At 47.4% G+C, this 17,037-nt stretch overlaps 1 protein-coding gene across 3 annotated transcripts in view; it reads right to left on the bottom strand.

Annotated features, from left to right (window-relative positions):
- LOC108289827 (signal transducer and activator of transcription 5B) overlaps nt 1–17,037 on the bottom strand; it is an 82,373-nt gene that overhangs the window by 18,998 nt on the left and 46,338 nt on the right. For 2 of the 3 annotated variants that reach the window (XM_017509416.1, XM_017509417.2), the window contains exons 2-9: nt 14,621–14,758; nt 9,876–10,032; nt 6,609–6,698; nt 5,220–5,394; nt 1,810–1,940; nt 1,421–1,572; nt 810–965; nt 202–381 (exon numbers count right to left, since the gene is read on the bottom strand). In XM_017509416.1, the coding sequence (XP_017364905.1) occupies nt 202–381; nt 810–965; nt 1,421–1,572; nt 1,810–1,940; nt 5,220–5,394; nt 6,609–6,698; nt 9,876–10,032; nt 14,621–14,748 (1,169 nt within the window). In that variant the 5' untranslated portion in view covers nt 14,749–14,758. Of the gene's footprint in view, nt 1–201; nt 382–809; nt 966–1,420; nt 1,573–1,809; nt 1,941–5,219; nt 5,395–6,608; nt 6,699–9,875; nt 10,033–14,620; nt 14,759–17,037 lie in introns of those variants that run through there. The other variant, XM_017509418.1, reaches the window with a different exon arrangement.

The raw sequence follows: 17,037 nt of genomic DNA, 5'->3' as shown, positions 1-17,037 counted from the left end.
GCCCGCCTTGGCCTCCCAAAGTGCTGGGATTACAGGTATGAGTCACCATGCCCAGCCCAATAACTTCCTTATATTTCTTCTCTGACAGCCAGAAGAGGCCAGAGGGGCAAACAGGGATCTGAAACAGGAGGCAGAATTCTTTTCTCCTATTGCCAGGACGTGAGACAAGCAGCAGGGAAGGAGAAGAAGCTGCACAATTACTTGCGGGTGTTTTCGTTCTTGAGCAGAGACTTGGCCTGCTGCTCACTGATGATGGTCGCCTTCACCTGGGGGGGGTTCATGTGCACGTTCAGTTTCCCACCCACCAGCAGGCGCACGGTGGCTGCAAACTTGGTCTGGGTCTTCAGGACCTGCGGGGGCTGCTTCTCAATGATGAATGTGCTGCAGGGGACACAGGGACAGATGCATGATGAGGGGCTGGCTCACGGGAAAGGGGTCTCGGTCCCTCTGTGGTGGGAATGGGGCCGCCTCCCGAGGGGCTCAGCAGGTGAGGAAGAGCACGGCACAGCCTCTGTTACCAAGGAAGCCGTGAGAGTCCAGGGAGAGGCTGGAGAGGGGGAGTGAGATGAATGGAGCAGCTACCATGGGCTGCCACCCAAGGGCATCCCTTGCAGTGTCTACAAGAGAAACTGGGCAAGAGCGGCACCCAGCAGCCACAGGAGCTGGAGACGGAGTGGGGAGGGATGAGAGGCAAAGAGAGACAAGGATGAAGGTGCAGCTGCTGGTCTGGAAAGCACCTGCGGCCCCCCACACGCCCACTCCATGGGAGCTGCCACAAACCCCAGGCATGGCCAACAGGCAGCTGTCACCTGGTCACCAGGGCTGAGATGATGTCCGTGATGGTGGCGTTGACCTCGGCCAGCATCTCCTCCACTGGGCCGGGGATGGGCAGCTGCTGGCAGAGGTGCTCAGCCCTGCGGATCTGCTGCCGGTTCTGCCAGATGATCTCGGCCAACTTCTCACACCTGCACGGAGCCCCAAGGCCAACAGGACAGTGGCTTCTCTGCACAGACTCCAGGCCAGAGCCCAGCCCCAAGACATGGCTCCTCCTCCCACAGGAAGGTCTCCCCCAGGAAGGCTTTGTGCTTTCCCCACACTTCCCACCCACAGCAAGAGCAGAGCTCCCTGCCTCAAAGAATTAGAGACGTTCACAGGAGGGGACCCTGGACCCTGACTAGGCCCAACCGGTCTGAACGTCACTCTGCACACCCGAGCCCTGTCCTACCCCCAGGACAGCAGCCCCCTTCCTGGGGGAGGTGGCACAGGACGGTGGACCAAAGTCTGAATCAGGACCTACACCCCCTACAGAAACAAGAGCTGGACGGAGGGGGTCTGGTGCAGGAGCCAGTGCAGGAGGCAGAAGCAGTCGGGGTCCCCGCAGCCCCTCCTGCCCTGCCCGTTGGCCGCCCTACACCGTTACCAGGACTGGAGCACGTCCAGGCTGCCCTCGGGGGGCCCGCCGTTCCCGGCCAGCTGCTGCCGCCGCTTCCACTGGATCAGCTCGTCATCCAGGATGATGGTCTGTTGCTTCCGCAGCAGCTGCAGGGTCTTCTGGTGCTTCTCGGCCAGCTCCTGAGGGAGGGAGGAGAACAGCCCCTTCTGTTCTCCCGCAGGGCCTCATTGGGAAATGGCAGGGCAGGACCCAGGCCCTTCCCCCTTGCCAAGCTGCTCTGCCTCGCATGGCCCCCAGGTAAAAAGGCCTCCTGCCCTCCCAGGCTCTGCTCTCATCCCGGTCCCAGCCCTCCCTCGGGTCCCCAGAGACTGGCTTTGTGGCACCCATGCCCAGGAGAGGCCCAGGACCCCACTCACCAGGCGGTACTGCTGTAGCGTCTGCGCCTCGCGCTGCAGCCAGGCCTCCAGGGACACCTGCTTCTGCTGGAGCGCCGTCTCTCGGCTCAGACGCTCCTGGGGGCTCAGCTGGCCCAGCGTGGCAAACTGAGCTAGAGGAGGGGACAGGGCACCATGACCGTCACCTCCCAGCATCCAACAGGAGGCCCAGAGGAGCCCACTTGCTCGTTCTGGAGTGAGACCCTCCTGGGCTCAGATGCTGCTTCAAGGGCAAGTCAGGGTTCCTAACAGCCAGGGGCACCAAGACGAATGTGTGCCTCAGGAGGCACCACTGGGCCCTACTCACCAGCCTCCTGACTCTGAGCGTCCCCTCTGGGGGCACATGGGGTGCTGGGACAGCTGGGGGGTAGGCCTGCCTGTCTCCTGCCCACCTGCCCCACAGGGCTGCCAGCCCTCTTCTCACGGCCTGGCGGGGCCAGGCTGCTTAGGGTGGAAGTGTGCCCATGACCTTGGCTGTGGATGAACCTGGGCAAATTGCTTTCCTTTCCTGTGCCTCAGCTTCCCCACATGTAAAACAGGAGAATCTCCGCACCTGCCTCAGTGGGATGCTTGAAGATTAAATACATGAGGACATGGAAGACGCCAAAAAACTGCCTGGCATGGGTGGGCTCTGTGTGAGATTCATCTTTCTTGGCTAACGGGGAATGGGACAGAGAGAAGTGACAGAGACAAGCAGGTGCTCGGCCCTGTTCCTCTATAGCAAGACCTCCTAAGGGACCCCCAGCCCTGGCTCTGTCTCGTTCCTGAGCACAGCAGTTCCTCCTCAGGGGAGGATGAACTTCTGGAGGGGCTGGAAGGGGCCCAGCATGTTTGTCCAGGTGACTGTGAGCCCAGACGACCAACCAGGGGAGACAGACAGACAGCAGAGGGAGAGCATGTCCAGGGCCCATTGGGGATGCAGAGCCACCCAGATTCTCTCAGGAAAGGGAGGCCTAAGGGAGGTGGCTTCTCTCCACACCAGCTGTGAGCAGTCTCATCGATGGCGGGTCAGGGAGTAAGTCAGGCCTCACTACCTTTTCAAAAATGTCCATTATGAAATACGTAAGGCACAGGGAATGTGGAGCACAGGAACACCTGTGTATGAATAACGCAGCCTAAGGAACTAAACATGTCCACAGCTACAGTTACAGCCACCACAGGCAGGCCTGCCCCACCCTCCCAAAGACAGCCCCTGTCCCCCATGCTGGGACTATTAATCCCTTCCTGTCACCTCAACAGCCCAGTGTCCTTGCTTGAGCTGAGTCAGAAGATGTGCACACCAGCATGTCTTGGTGGAGCTCCTGGCTGGCCCCTGAGGGCCACATCACCCTGACCCCAGCCCTGCCCCCTGGGATGCACAAGCTGGGACAGACAAAAGCAACTCTAGGCAGCCAGGAGCAGCCCAGAGCTAGAACTCCAAAATACAGCTCCAGTCTCACTGCAGGTATCCAGCAGGAAGAGGACCATCCAGGCATGGACGGAGGCACGGACGGATCCATGGCATCTGCACGGCTACCTCGGGAATCCTGCCCAGCCACAGGGAGGGTGGTGGTAATCCCAACACCTGGGCCCAGCCTTCCTATGCAAGGGACCCACTTAAGTCTCTCCTGGAAATTTGCAGAAGCTTTCGGGAAGGAGGCCAGGGAGATGGGAAGCAATTTCCTTACTCCACTGGAGTGGAGGGAAGCAATTTCCACTGGAGGCAGCTGAGCCTTCCCTGGCACAAACAGATCAACAGTCTGTGCTTCTGCTGAGTGAACTTGACAAACGGGACTGAGAAGACATTGCATGATGGATCCAAACCTAATCCATCACCGTGCCCAGGAAACAGAAAACCAGGTGCGGGATCAGAACCACTGTTAACAGTCTAAGGACTTGCGTAGGAAGAACAGCCCGCAATCTCCCGTTTCCATTCTCAGAAGGAGCTGCCCTTCTTCTAGGGCCAGTCTGGGATAGGTTCAGATAACAGGAAGACATACTAGAATCATCCAGTCAAACCTGACTCAGTAACTGTTAAGTTTCCAGCACTGTGCTGGCCTCAGCGTACAGAGATAAAAGATACAGTCCCTTCTCCAAGATTTATATTCCAGAGGAGGAGACAAAGAGTAAATAAGTAATATCCCTACAGACATAAGATGGAGGCTACATACCTGGACTGAGAGGAGCATGTGCTGTGTGTGTGTGTTTGCAAGGGCTGGGTGGCTGAGATAAGGCTTCCCTGAGACTCTGAACTGGGCATGGAGAGGAAACTATTAAAGCTCAAACCGCCAAATTGCTACAGGGTCAAGAGGGGGCGCTGGTAGGGCTCCACAGCCTCACAATAGACTGAAGCTCTCTGTGCCCCAAGTACTAAGCAGGATTCATACCAGGCTAGGGCAGCTTTGTCTATAGGGGTTACCTAAGGTGCGTAAGTGTACTCTGTTCCAGGAAGACCTCTGTGAATAACTGCACAGAACATTAGAAGTCAGTTACCACAAATACGGATCCTTAGTACTTACACTGTCCCTGCTTAGAAAGGTTTTTCCCTCTTAGAGACAGTAGGCTCTTGCTATATTGCCCAAGCTAGTCAGAAACTACCGGCCTCAAGTGATCCTCCTGCCTTGGCCTCCCAAAGCACCAGGATAATAGGTGTGCAAAAGCACTCCCAGCTTATAATTTTTTTTTTTTTTTGAGACAGAGTTTTGCTCTTTTTACCCAAGCTGGAGTGCAATGGTGAGATCTTGGCTCACTGCAACCTTCGCCTTCCGGGTTCAAGTGATTCCCCTGCCTCAACTTCCCAAGTGGCTGGGATTACAGGTGTGTGCCACCATGCCCAACTAATTTTGTATTTTTAGTAGAGACGAGGTTTCACCATGTTGGCCAGGCTGGTCTCGAACGTCTGACCTCAGGTGATCTGCTGGCCTCAGCCTCCCAAAGTGCTGGGATTATAGGTGTGAGCCACCGAGCCAAACCAGAAATTTTAAAAAACATATAATTATCTAATTTCTATTTATCATTTCAGTAAAGCTCAACTTTTTTCTTTTTTAAATTTCTGTGTGCCTAGCACCAAAAAAGCTCAACTTCTAATATGCCTACTATATACAAAAGTATTATGTCTGCGAGTATTTAGACGGTGAGCTCCTTCTAAAAAGAGGAAATGTTTTCCCTGGCAGCGCAGAGCTCCCTGGATCTGGGGACCCGAGTGAGACCCGCACTCAAGGGCAGGTGCCCTGTCATCTCCCCTTTCTCTCATCCTCTCAGCACTGTCTTCAATGCAAATAAGTCCCTGCTATTCAGAGAAAGGTCACTGCCTCTGAATGGAAACGGGCTTTCTCCCAACCTCACCAGAGCTGCTTTCTAGTCCCCCACCCACCCTCCTCAGCCCACACATGGCTCCCCACACCGCGTCTCACCTTGGATCCTCAGGCTCTCCTGGTACTGGATGATGAAGTACTCCTGAGTCTGTTGAAGCTTCTTCAGCTCATTCTCTGTGTCCTGTGTGACGAGTCGTAGCTCCTCAAATGTCTGGTTGATCTGCAGGTGTTTCTGGGACATGGTGTCAGCAAGGTTTCCAGCCGGAGAACTACCCTGGGAACAGACAGGGGCAGTGCAGGGCAGTGGGAATGGGAGGAAGCTGAGGCCTTAATCCCCAGGAAAAGTTTATGCCAGCTCCTACAACCGGGATAAGAGCCCGAAAGGTAAATTTTTAGTTGGAAGAATAGCAAATGTCATGTGTAAGACATAGGGCAGGGTAGGAAAAGTGAGAAACAGGTGAGTGGACAGATCACACCTCAAATCACAAAGCATGGGAGAAGCTTCCATTGCAGATCTGGCCTCCACCAGAGTATCCCAAACAGGATCTATCAAATTACCTTCGGAGAGGCTAGAATGTAACCTGTTTCAGGGTCACCTGGGTTTTCCTACTAATGAGGAGGTGAAGTGATTCCCCTTCCACTCACGACCCAATGCAAGGATGGCATTAAGCATTAGAGAGGCTGTGGGGAGCGGGCCATGTGAACACACATCAGCTGTGTCCCCATTCAAGACAGCCTTGTGATGGAATCACTGCCTCCACCACGGAAGAGGCCAGACCTCTCACAGGCATCCTGGAGGCCCACAAATGAAGTGATGGAGGAGGCATAAACAAGGTCTTTGTGGATCTAGCCCTGTAAGTGACCTGGTCAGACCACTCATTCCACACCTGATTCAGGGGCTAAGCATTCTCACCTGAATATGAGTATGCCTTTACTAAAAAATTATTCAGCTGAGGTCAAAGTACTTTGCACTTGTTCATATTGTTTTGTGGTTGCAAGCTCATCAAGGTTATAAATCAGTGAAGATCAGAGACACATCTTCAATTTCTTCTTCTTTTTTTTTTTTTGAGACAGGGTCTCACTCCATCACCCAGGCTGGAGGGCAGTGGTGCAATCATGGCTCACTGCAGCCTCTACCTCCTGGGCTCAAGTGATCTTCCCTCCTCAGTTTCCCAAACAGCTGGGACTACAGGCGTGTGCCACCATGCCCAGCTAATTTTTTTTTATTATTGGTAGAGATGGGGCTTCACCATGTTGCCCAGGGTGGTCTCCAACTCCTGGGTTCAAGCAATCTGCCTGCCTCAGCCTCCCAAAGTGCTACGCCACACTCAGTCATGTCTCCTATTTCTTTTGTGACCCTTAGGATTATATTCTCTTTAAAGAGACAGCAATAGTGCACCCTGAGTCACCTTGACAAAGGTGGGTCCAGAGGGAGGTGGGTAAGAAAAGACTTCCCAAATGCCCTCCCCATCCCCACGGGACACTCACATTGTTGGCTTCTCGGACCAACCTCTGTTCATTGTACAATATATGGCGGATGCAGCGGACCAGCTCCATGGGGCAGCGGTCATACGTGTTCTGAAAGAATCCAACAGCAGACATCACTTTGTGCCACTCCACACTATGGAGTCTATCCCTGCTTCAGGATGGGGAGCCTCCTGAGGGACCTGATGGCATAATTACAGGAGACACTGCTCCTCCAATACCAACAGGAAAAAGAGGCACATCACGGAAACCCAATTACAGTGAAAAGGTAAGATCGTTTTGCTACTTCTGTTTCTTTTTTTTTTTTTTTTGATACTCAGTCTCGCTCTGTCACCCAAGTAGGAGTGTAATGGTACAGTCTCAGCTCACTGCAACCTCTGCCTCCCAGGTTCAAGCGATAAGCTATTTTCCTGCCTCAGCCTCCCAAACAGCTGGGATTACAGGCACCTGACACCATGCCTGGCTAATTTTTGTCATTTTAGTAGAGATGAGGTTTCACCATGTTGGCCAGACTGGTCTGGAACTCCTGACCTCAGGTGATCCACCTACTTTGGCCTTTCAAAGTGCTGTTTTACTTCTTGCATCTTAATTTGCCTAAAGTACTCGGGGAACATTCTTAAAAATGGAATGTGTAAGTTTTAAAAACCTCACCAGGGCTGGGTGAGGTGGCTCACGCCTGTAATCCCAGCACTTTGGGAGGCTGAGGTGGGTGGATCACGAGGTCAAGATTTCAAAACCAGCCTGGCTAGCAAGGTGAAAACCTGTCTCTACTAAAAATACAAAAATTAGCTGGGCATGGTGGTGCCTGCCTGTAGTCCCAGCTACTTGGGAGGCTGACGCAGGAGAATCGCTTGAACCCGGGACGTGGAGGTTGTGGTGAGCCAAGATCATGCCATTACACTCCAGCCTGGGTGACAGAGCAAGATTCCACCTCAAAAAAAAAAAAAAAAAAAGCCTCGCCAGAGGAGGAACTGGACGCCACCTCAACTGGGCAATCAAAACTAATACCACTGAGGGGACGTGGGACACTTCCTGCCTCTGGATATGATACCTGAGAAGGATACAATGTCACCTATAGTTGTTCCTTGGTATCTGTGGGGGCTGGTTCCAGGACCCTCTTGGATACCAAAATCTGCAGATGATCAAGTTCCTCATATAAAATGGTATCGTTTGCATAGAACCCACGCAATCCTCTGTACACTGTGAACCACATACAGATCGCTTATACTATCTAATACAAAGGAAATACTGTGTAAATAGCTTTCTGTCATATCTTTTTTTATTTGTATTTTAAAAATTGTTGTATTGTTACTTTTTTTATTTTCCTAAATATTTTGGTGGGATTGGAGGATGCAGAACCCATGGACATGGACAGCCAACTATGTTTAGAAGTCTGCTTGGAGATGTGCAATGTGAACATAATCATGAGGAAACATCAGACAAACCCCGAATGAGGAACGTTTTATCTTTAAAAAGTAGGGGGTACGTGAATTATTATTATTTTCTTTTTGAGACAAGAGTCTCACTCTGTCGCCCAGGCTGGAGTGCAATGGCATGGTCTTGGTTCACTGCAAACTCCGCCTCTTGGGTTCAAGCAATTCTCCTGCCTCAGCCTCCCGAGTAGCTGGGATTACAGGTGCATGTCACCATACCCGGCTAATTTCTGTATTTTTAGTACAGACGGGGTTTCACCACGTTGGCCAGGTTGGTCTTGAACTCCTGATCTCAGGTGATCTGCCTGCCTTGGCCTCCCAAAGTGCTGGTATTACAGGTGTGAGCCACTGTGCCCAGGCTACATGAATTATTTTAAAATGTCAATGTAATGAAAGACAAAGTAAGGTTGCAAAATGGTTCCAGATGAAAGGAGATTAAAGAAACATGACAACTAGATGCAATATGTGATCTTGGACTGGATTCTGGACTGCAGCGAGGAAAAATACCCTTAAGGACATGTTTGAGTTAGTTGACAAAATGGAAATCCAGGCTGGGCGTGGTGGCTTACGCCTGTAATCCCAGCACTTTGGGAGGCCAAGGCAGGTGGATCACCTGAGGTCAGGAATTCAAGACCAGCCTGACCAACATGGAGAAACCCCATCCCTACTAAAAATACAAAATTAGTCGGGTGTGGTAGCACACTCCTGTAATCTCAGCTACTCGGGAGGCTGAGGCAGGAGAATCACTTGAACCCAGGAGGCAGAGGTTGTGGTGAGCAGAGATTGCACCATTGCACTCCAGCCTGAGCAACAAGAGCAAAACTGCTTTTCAAAAAATAAAAATGGCAATCCAGAAGAGTACCTAAAAGTATTATATCAATGCTAAATTTACTGAAGTTGATCAATGTGTTATAACCATGCAAGACAAAGTTCATTCTTAGAAAATGCACAGAGGGGCCAGGCAAGCTGGCTCATGCCTGTAATCCCAGCACTTTCGGAGGCCAAGGTGGGCAGATTACCTGAGGTCAGGAGTTCAAGCCCATCGGGGCCAACGTGGCAAAACCCCATCTCTACTAAAAATACAAAAAAAAAAAAAAAAAAAAAAAAAAAAAAAAATTGCCAGGTGTGGTGGCGGGCTCCTGTAATCCCAGCTACTCAGGAGGCTGAGGCAGGAGAATCACTTGAACCCAGGAGGCAGAGACTGCATGTAAGCTGAGATTGTGCCACTGCATTCCAGCCAGGGCGACAGAGACTCCATCTCAAAAATATATAAATAAATAAATAAAAAGAAAAAGAAAAGGCACAGAGGTACTCAGTGGTGCAGGGACGCAAGGTATGCAACTTACTCTCCAGTGACTAAAAAATGTGTTGTGTGTAGAGAGACAGCAAGGAGTATAAGACAACATAAAAGTCAACAAAAGGTGAATCTGGGGATAGGTGGGGAATCTTTGTCTGATTCTCGTAACTTTCTGGAAGTTTGAAATTATTCTCAAATAAAAAGTAAAACAGGCCAGGCATGGTGGCTCATGCCTGTAATCCAGGCACTTTGGAGGCCAAGGCGGGCGGATCACCTGAGGTCCGGAGTTCAAGACCAGCCTGACCAATATAGTGAAACCTCATCTTTATTTAAAAAAATAATAATTTAAGAAATTAAATTTTATTTAAAAAAAAAAGTAAAACAAACAAACAAAAAAACAGACCAAAACCAAACAATAAGAAACTTATGCATGTAATGTGTAACTCAACGATGCTGGGCTGAAGGAGAGAAAGTCAGTCTCTACAGGAAGAAGACCTCCGAGGGAAGATAATGAAGTGTGACCCCGGAGCCCACACCCACCTGGAGCTGTGTGGCGTAGTGCCCCAGCTTGATCTTCAGTAAAAACCCATCTTCCCCCACCTGGTGCTCTGCCTTCTTCTGCAGCTCTTGCACCAGGCCCTCCAGGAGTTGGGTGGCCTTAATGTTCTCCTGTGGATTATCAAGATCTATTGAGTCCCTAGGGGAAAAAAATTACATAATCTGTATACATACATGCACATGAGCCTGTATAAATGCAGCCTCAACACATCCCACTTTTTCTTCAATTAAGTGATTTCTTCTTAAAGCTCACTTGCAAATTTTAAGAAACAGCCCAACAGAAATGGACTCAATGCCTACATTAATCTATTTGTAATTCACTAAATAGTTGGATTGTACAGCAGATTTCTTTTTTTTTTTTAAACAACGCACTGCCGTTTCTCCTTTCTCCCACTGATGTGCTTGGTGCTTATGCTATTTGCTCCGGGAAATGCAGGGAAAAGGAAAGTGTTCTGTGTACTCTGAGGGAAATAGGGACTTGGATAATTTCCTATTTATATTTACCCCTCATGGGTGCAAAGGAGGCACAAGGTCAAGACTCTTCTACATGTCCTTTCCAGCCTGAAGGAGTTTGGTATCTGTGGGGTTCTTAGGTAGGGACGGGTGAAACAAGTTATTTCTATTTCTAAGAAGCCCTGGAAATGAGACATTCAGGCAGTGGGTTCCTACAAGAATTTATATGAGTCAGACATTGATATCACTAGTTGCAGACCCGGGACCTGAAGGCAATGCCTATTTTTCCAGTAAATAGGGGAAACTACACTGCAGACTTTGGATTGATTTTCAGCTATTTAACTGGTGACAGGAGTCGGATGGTCTCCCTCCCTCCCTTCCTCCCTTTCTCCCTTTATTTTTTTTTTTCTCTCTCTTTCTTTCCTTTTTCCTTTCTTTCTTTCTATAACTTAGGCAACCATCGACACTGGGAGTACCAAATTACTTAAGTCACTGAAGAAACCAGACAGCTGCTGGACTGAAATAACATTCGGTAACTGCTGACTGGGTCTGGAGCCAAACAAGATCGTTGTAGCTATAAGGCTCTGACATCCCTAAATCCCTGAAGATACCAACTAATTTCAAAGACAGGCACCAACAGGTATATAAAAACAGTGATACCGTACTCTATCAAATAGTATGCCCCAATCCACACCTTGAGAAGGCAGTTAAAGCAAGTCAAATTTTAAATATATGCGCTCTATGTATTAAATAGAATATGTATTAAATGAAAGGCCAGAAGGAATGAGGGCAGCCCTGCCCCTCTGTTTCAACTGGCAACAATGCCCCTGGTCTGGAAATTCACTGTTTTTGTTTTTTGTTGTTGTTTTTGTAATAGAGTCTCACTCTGTCGCTCAGGCTTGAGTGCAGTAGCACGATCTCAGCTCACTATAACCTCCGTCTTCTGGGTTCAAGTGATTTTCCTGCCTCAGCCTCCCAAGTAGCTGGAATTACAGGCATGTGCCACCACATCCAGCTAATTTTTGTATTTTTAGTAGAGATGGGGTTTCACCATGTTGCCCAGGCTGGTCTTGAACTCCTGAGCTCAGGCAACCCACCCACCTTGGTGTAAGCCACCGTGCCCAGCTGAGAACCCAGTCTTTTTTTTTTTTTTTTTTAAAGACAGAATCTCGTTCTGTTGCCAGGCTGGAGTGCGGTGGTGCCATCTCGGCTCACTGCAGCCTCCACCTTCTGGGTTGAAGTAATTCTTCTGCCTCAGCCTCCCAAGTACCTGGGACTACAGGTGGGTGCTACCACGCCCAGCTAATTTTTGTATTTTTAGTAGAGATGAGGTTTCCCCACGTTAGTCTAGATCTGGCTGGTCTAGATCTGCTGACCTCGTGATCCACCTGCCTTGGCTTCCCAAAGTGCTGGGATTACAGGTGGGAGCCACCGCACCCGGCCCCAGGAACCCACTCTTTAGAGGATTCGGTCTCTGAGCAAAACTCATAGAAGTCAGGTACTGGTTCTTTACTTGAAACCTTAATTCTCTGTTGAAAAAAGAGACTTGCTTCGATGGGTTAAACATAAAGAATTGAAGATTCTTCATTAAAATAGTTATATTCTGAAGAAAACCAAAGCTAAAAAAATTTCAAATTTTCCTTAATATCAACACAAGTCTTTTAATTCATTTAGTAAGACCAAATGGGAACTCTGCTAAGTGAAATCTGAAATTAATGGAAACTTCCTACTCATGTTTTTCTAAATCCTCCACATCATGAAAACAGGAGAGAAAATGAAAAGGGAGTGGAAAGCACTAACAAGGTACAGCTGACATTCTCATAGTTAGCTCATTTTTTTTCCCTCACTTAATTAGACAAAGCTGAGATTTTTTTTTTTAATTGCCTGAACATTGCCTTTCTTTGGTGATCTTTGGTTTCTGAACAGAAATTTGCTACTAACACACAGTGCGATTATTCTAAGGCAACATTACAGACAGGTATATGGTCCTCTGCAAATCACAGCATCAAGGCTGGCTTCTCCCAGGGACTGTCAAAGAGGACCCCTGGTTAAGACGGTGAGGCTTGAAGTATCTAATGAATATGTCACATCAACTGACAGACTGTAACTACTAGCAAGCTCCCAGACCCTGAGCAGAGCAGGGTACATCCTGCTGCCGGGTGTGTAATAATGATACCAATTAAAAACCTGTGCTGTCAGCCGGGCGCGGTGGCTCACGCCTGTGATCCTAGCACTTTGGGAGGCTGAGGTGGGCAGATCACGAGGTCAAGAGATCAAGACCATCCTGGCCAACATGGTGAAACCCCCATCTCCACTAAAGATTCAAAAATTAGCCAGGCATGATGGCACGCGCCTGTGGTCCCAGCTACTCGGGAGGCTGAGGCTGAAGAACCCAGGAGGCAGAGGTTGCAGTGAGCCAAGATTGCACCACTGCACTCCAGCCTGGCGACAGAGCAAGACTCCGACTCAAAAAAAAAAAACAAAAAAAAACCCTGTGTTGTCAGTCGACTACACTGTACTAATTCTAAAAGAAATTTAAAACAACTCTCCCCTTCCCTAGGTATGTAATCAGTAATCTGGAAAATAAAAATTAAAATGCTTGTCTAATCTACCACCAGAATGTAATTAGTGTTATCACTTTGTTGCCCAGACTGGAGTACAGTGGTGCAATCTTGGTTCACTGCAACCTCCGCCTCCCAAGGTCAAGCGATTCTCGTGCATTGGCCTCCAGAGTAGCTGGGATTACAGGTGCACGTGATGATGCGCAGGTGATGTTTTGTATTTTCAGCAGAGACAGGATTTCACCATGTTGGCCAGGCTGATCTCAGAACTCCTGGCCTCAAGTGATCCACCTGCCTCGGCCTCCCAAAGTGCTGGGATTACAGGCATGAACCACAATACCCGGCCAATTTTCTTTTAGTCTTTATGTGTATACATAAAATACATATAAATTTAAAACACCAATGTCTCTACTGTCAAATTACTCATTTTAAATTTTTTATTAGATGTAAATTTATTAAGAAATGTAAAATAATTTACATTTAGTAAAATAAACGATAAGAAATAAATTATAATTAAATTATGTGCATATTCCCACCCTACCTGCCCCATTAAACACTAAATATTTTTTTTTTGATATAGGATCTCGCTATGTTGCTTAGGCTGGCCTCAAACTGCTGGAGTCAAGCAATCCTCCCACCTCAGCATCCTGAGTAACCGGAATTACAGGTGCGTGCCACCACATCTAGTGAAACACTGAATTATCTGGAGATGAGGGCTTCAATTTTGTTTATTTGTTTTCAGACAGGGTCTTGCTCTATTACTCAGGCTGGAGTGCAGTGATGTGATCATGGGTTACAGCAATCTCTGCCTCCCAGGATCAAGCAACCCTCCCACCTCAGTCTCCCGAGTAGCTGGGACTACACAAGCACACCACCACACCTGGCTAATTTTTGTGTTTTGTGCAGAGACAGGGTTTTGCTATGTTGCCCAGGCTGTCCTTGAACTCCTGGGCTCCCAAAGTGTTGGGATTACAGCACAAAGTAGGGCGTTAATTTTTTTAATACAAATTCTACTACTTAGGACACTGCTAAGCACCCTATGGGCACTCGAAACATACCTGTTGGCTGCTGTTTATTAGCAGTAATAGTCTAATGCATTTAGCCAGTATTTACTATTAAAGGGAACAAATCCTGTTTTAAAAAATCCCAAGAGTTATTCCATCTCCCTCAATCTAAGATGGGCTTAAATACCTTTCAGCTATAACAAGAAAAAAAAAATTTTTTTTCTTTTTTTTTTTTTTTTTTTTTTTTACAGCCCCCACCAAGAAAAACTTTTAAAAATACCTTTTCAGCTGGGCGCGGTGGCTCACGCCTATAATCCCAGCACTTTGGGAGGCCGAGGCGGGTGGATCATGAGGTCAAGAGATCGAGACCATCCTGGTCAACATGGTGAAACCCCGTCTCTACTAAAAATACAAAAATTAGCTGGGCATAGTGGTGCATGCCTGTAGTCTCAGCTACTCGGGAGGCTGAGGCAGGAGAACTGCTTGAACCCAGGAGGCGGAGGTTGCGGTAAGCCGAGATCTCACCGTTGCATTCCAGCCTGGGTAACAAAAAGCGAAACTCCGTCTCAAAAAAAAAAAAATACCTTTTCATGGATCACATTTAAAAATGTTTAAATACTTTGAAAGTTGCCATCATGACATCTTTCTAACCCAACTCCAATATTCTTGTGTTTCACAAAATATGATGCAAACATCCTTGTTCACCTACCATGCTTGGCTTTCAATCCACTGGGATAAATAATGCCGCACCTCAATGGGAAAATGCTGGCCATACAACGCTTGCATCTGATGAAGGGCTTCTCCTTGGAGCTGCTGAGCTTGTATCCACACAGCCATGCTTTACAGTCTGTTGAACAAACAATCAGTGCTTTGGGTGTTTTTTCTTTATTTTCCTCTTACATCCACCAGCGTAAATATTCACATAGTTAATAAAAGTAAATGTTTTCATTTTATTTGTCATTATTATTAATATTATTTTTGAGACAGTCTCACTCTGCCACCCAGGCTGGACTGCAGTGGCACCATCTCGGCTCATTACAACCTCCGCCTCCCAGGTTCAAGCGATTCTCCTGCCTCAGCTTGCTGAGTAGCTGGGATTACAGGCACACACTACCACACCCGGCTAATTTTTGTATTTTTAGTAGAGACGGGGTTTCGCTGTGTTGGCTAGGCTGGTCCCGAACTCCTGACCTTAAGTGATCCTCCCACCTCGGCCTCCCAAAGTGCTGGGATTACAGGTGTGAGCCACCATGCCAAGCCAAAGTAAATGTTTTTAGCCCTTTTGGTAGACTGAAGACAGTACTCTTGAACTGAATTTTAACTTTAAAATGTTTTTGAAATGTAGACACTTGGCTGGCCATGGAAAGATACACAACTGGGTTTATGAAGCTCTATGAACTGTACTAAGTTCTTATAAGCAAAACGACAAAAGGAGCATTAGGGAAAGAATTACTAACTTTGATATTGTAGATATATTCTTTACTTTTGTTCAAAATTGTCAGCTATGGTAAGCAGCATTTCAACAGCAATAAATAATTAGCAGAGAGTTTTTTGTTTGTTTGTTTGTTTTTTGAGACAGTCTTGCTCTGTCACCCTGGCTGGAGTGCAGTGACACGATCTCAGCTCACTGCAACCTCTGCCTCCCAGGTTCAAGCGATTCTACTGCCTCAGCCTCCCAAGTAGTTGGGATCACAGGTGCCTGCCACCAGGCCCAGCTAATTTTTGTATTTTTAGTAAAGATGGGGTTTCACCATGTTGGCCAGGCTGGTCTGGAACTCCTGATCTCAGGTGATCCACTTCAGCCTCCCAAAGTACTGGGATGACAGGTGTGAGCCATTGTGCCCAGTCAAGAGATTTTTTTTTAAAAATCACTTGTTTTAGATTTGGTATTTTGACTTCAGAAATACAACAAACATACACCATTTTGAAAAAGCCCAGTAAAAGAAAAGTAAAAATATCTAGAGCATGGATTGAGCCCGATGCATTATCACTAGTTACCTAAGCAGCAATGCTTTGCACACGAAGAGCCCAGATTTATCTGGAAAAATGCCCCAAGGTTTACCTTCTTAGTTACAGCTAAGGAATTTATGAAGCAATGTTCTGTTATATTACAGCATTTACAAATATTTCTGACACAAAAACAATACATTCCAACTAAGAGTTAGAAATAGGAACCATTATGCTCTGATAGCTGGTAGTTTCTGTTTTTAACATGCTCTTGATTTAAAAAAAAAAACAAAACAGCTTTATAAAACTACCATGATGCCCCCTCAAACTCACCTGATAATTTTTAACTCATTTGGCAGACGCTCTTTGGGATTAACCAGATTAGGGCAGAAACATTTGGGTGGACTGGGAAGAGACTTCATGCAACTGTAAGGACTGAAAATGAATCTTGCTCAAACACTATTTTCCATAATGTAGAGTTTGGTATAAGGCAGGGTTATCTTGAATTCCATCCCACAGGATCTGGCTACTGATTTGCACAATTCTTCCCTAAGAACTGGGTTACAGTTAGGGGCCAGTGACTTGGACTTGGATTTTGTTTACTACCAGAGACTGGACAAGTGTGTCAGGAAACAAAAATCTCTTCTGTTAGTTGTAGTTGTCTGATCACGTAACACTGAGCTATTTATGGGACAAGTCAGTTAGCCAACAATGAGGTGTAGGGAGGTGCCAGTTACCTATTTTAGACTTGTGCAATGCTATAGAACACTTGAGAAGTGTACAATTTTATTTAGGGCTTTTAGGCATTAAGGCTGGGATCACTGTAAGATCACCCAAGACATCAAATTTCAGTGGCTTGTGAGTTCACCAAAACACTTGGATAAAACAGTTCTCTCCAGAAGCAATTCCACTTTATAATCAAACACTGGAAGATCTTTTACTGCACAATATATATTTTAATCAAGTAAATCATATCACAAGATTTTGGAAAACCAGAACAGATACCAAATCATGATTTTTGGATGAAAGATGAGGGATGGATGACCAGGCACAGTGGCTCATACTTGTAATCCAGGCACTTTGAGAGGCTGAGGTGGGTGGATCACCTGAAGTCAGGAGTTCAGGATCAGCCTGACCAACATGGGGAAACCCTGCTTCTACTAAAAATACAAAAAAAAA

Source organism: Cebus imitator, unplaced genomic scaffold, assembly GCF_001604975.1.
Source record: "Cebus imitator isolate Cc_AM_T3 unplaced genomic scaffold, Cebus_imitator-1.0 Scaffold415, whole genome shotgun sequence".
Classification (NCBI taxonomy): domain Eukaryota; kingdom Metazoa; phylum Chordata; class Mammalia; order Primates; family Cebidae; genus Cebus; species Cebus imitator.
This window is presented reverse-complemented; position numbering and strand designations above follow the sequence as displayed.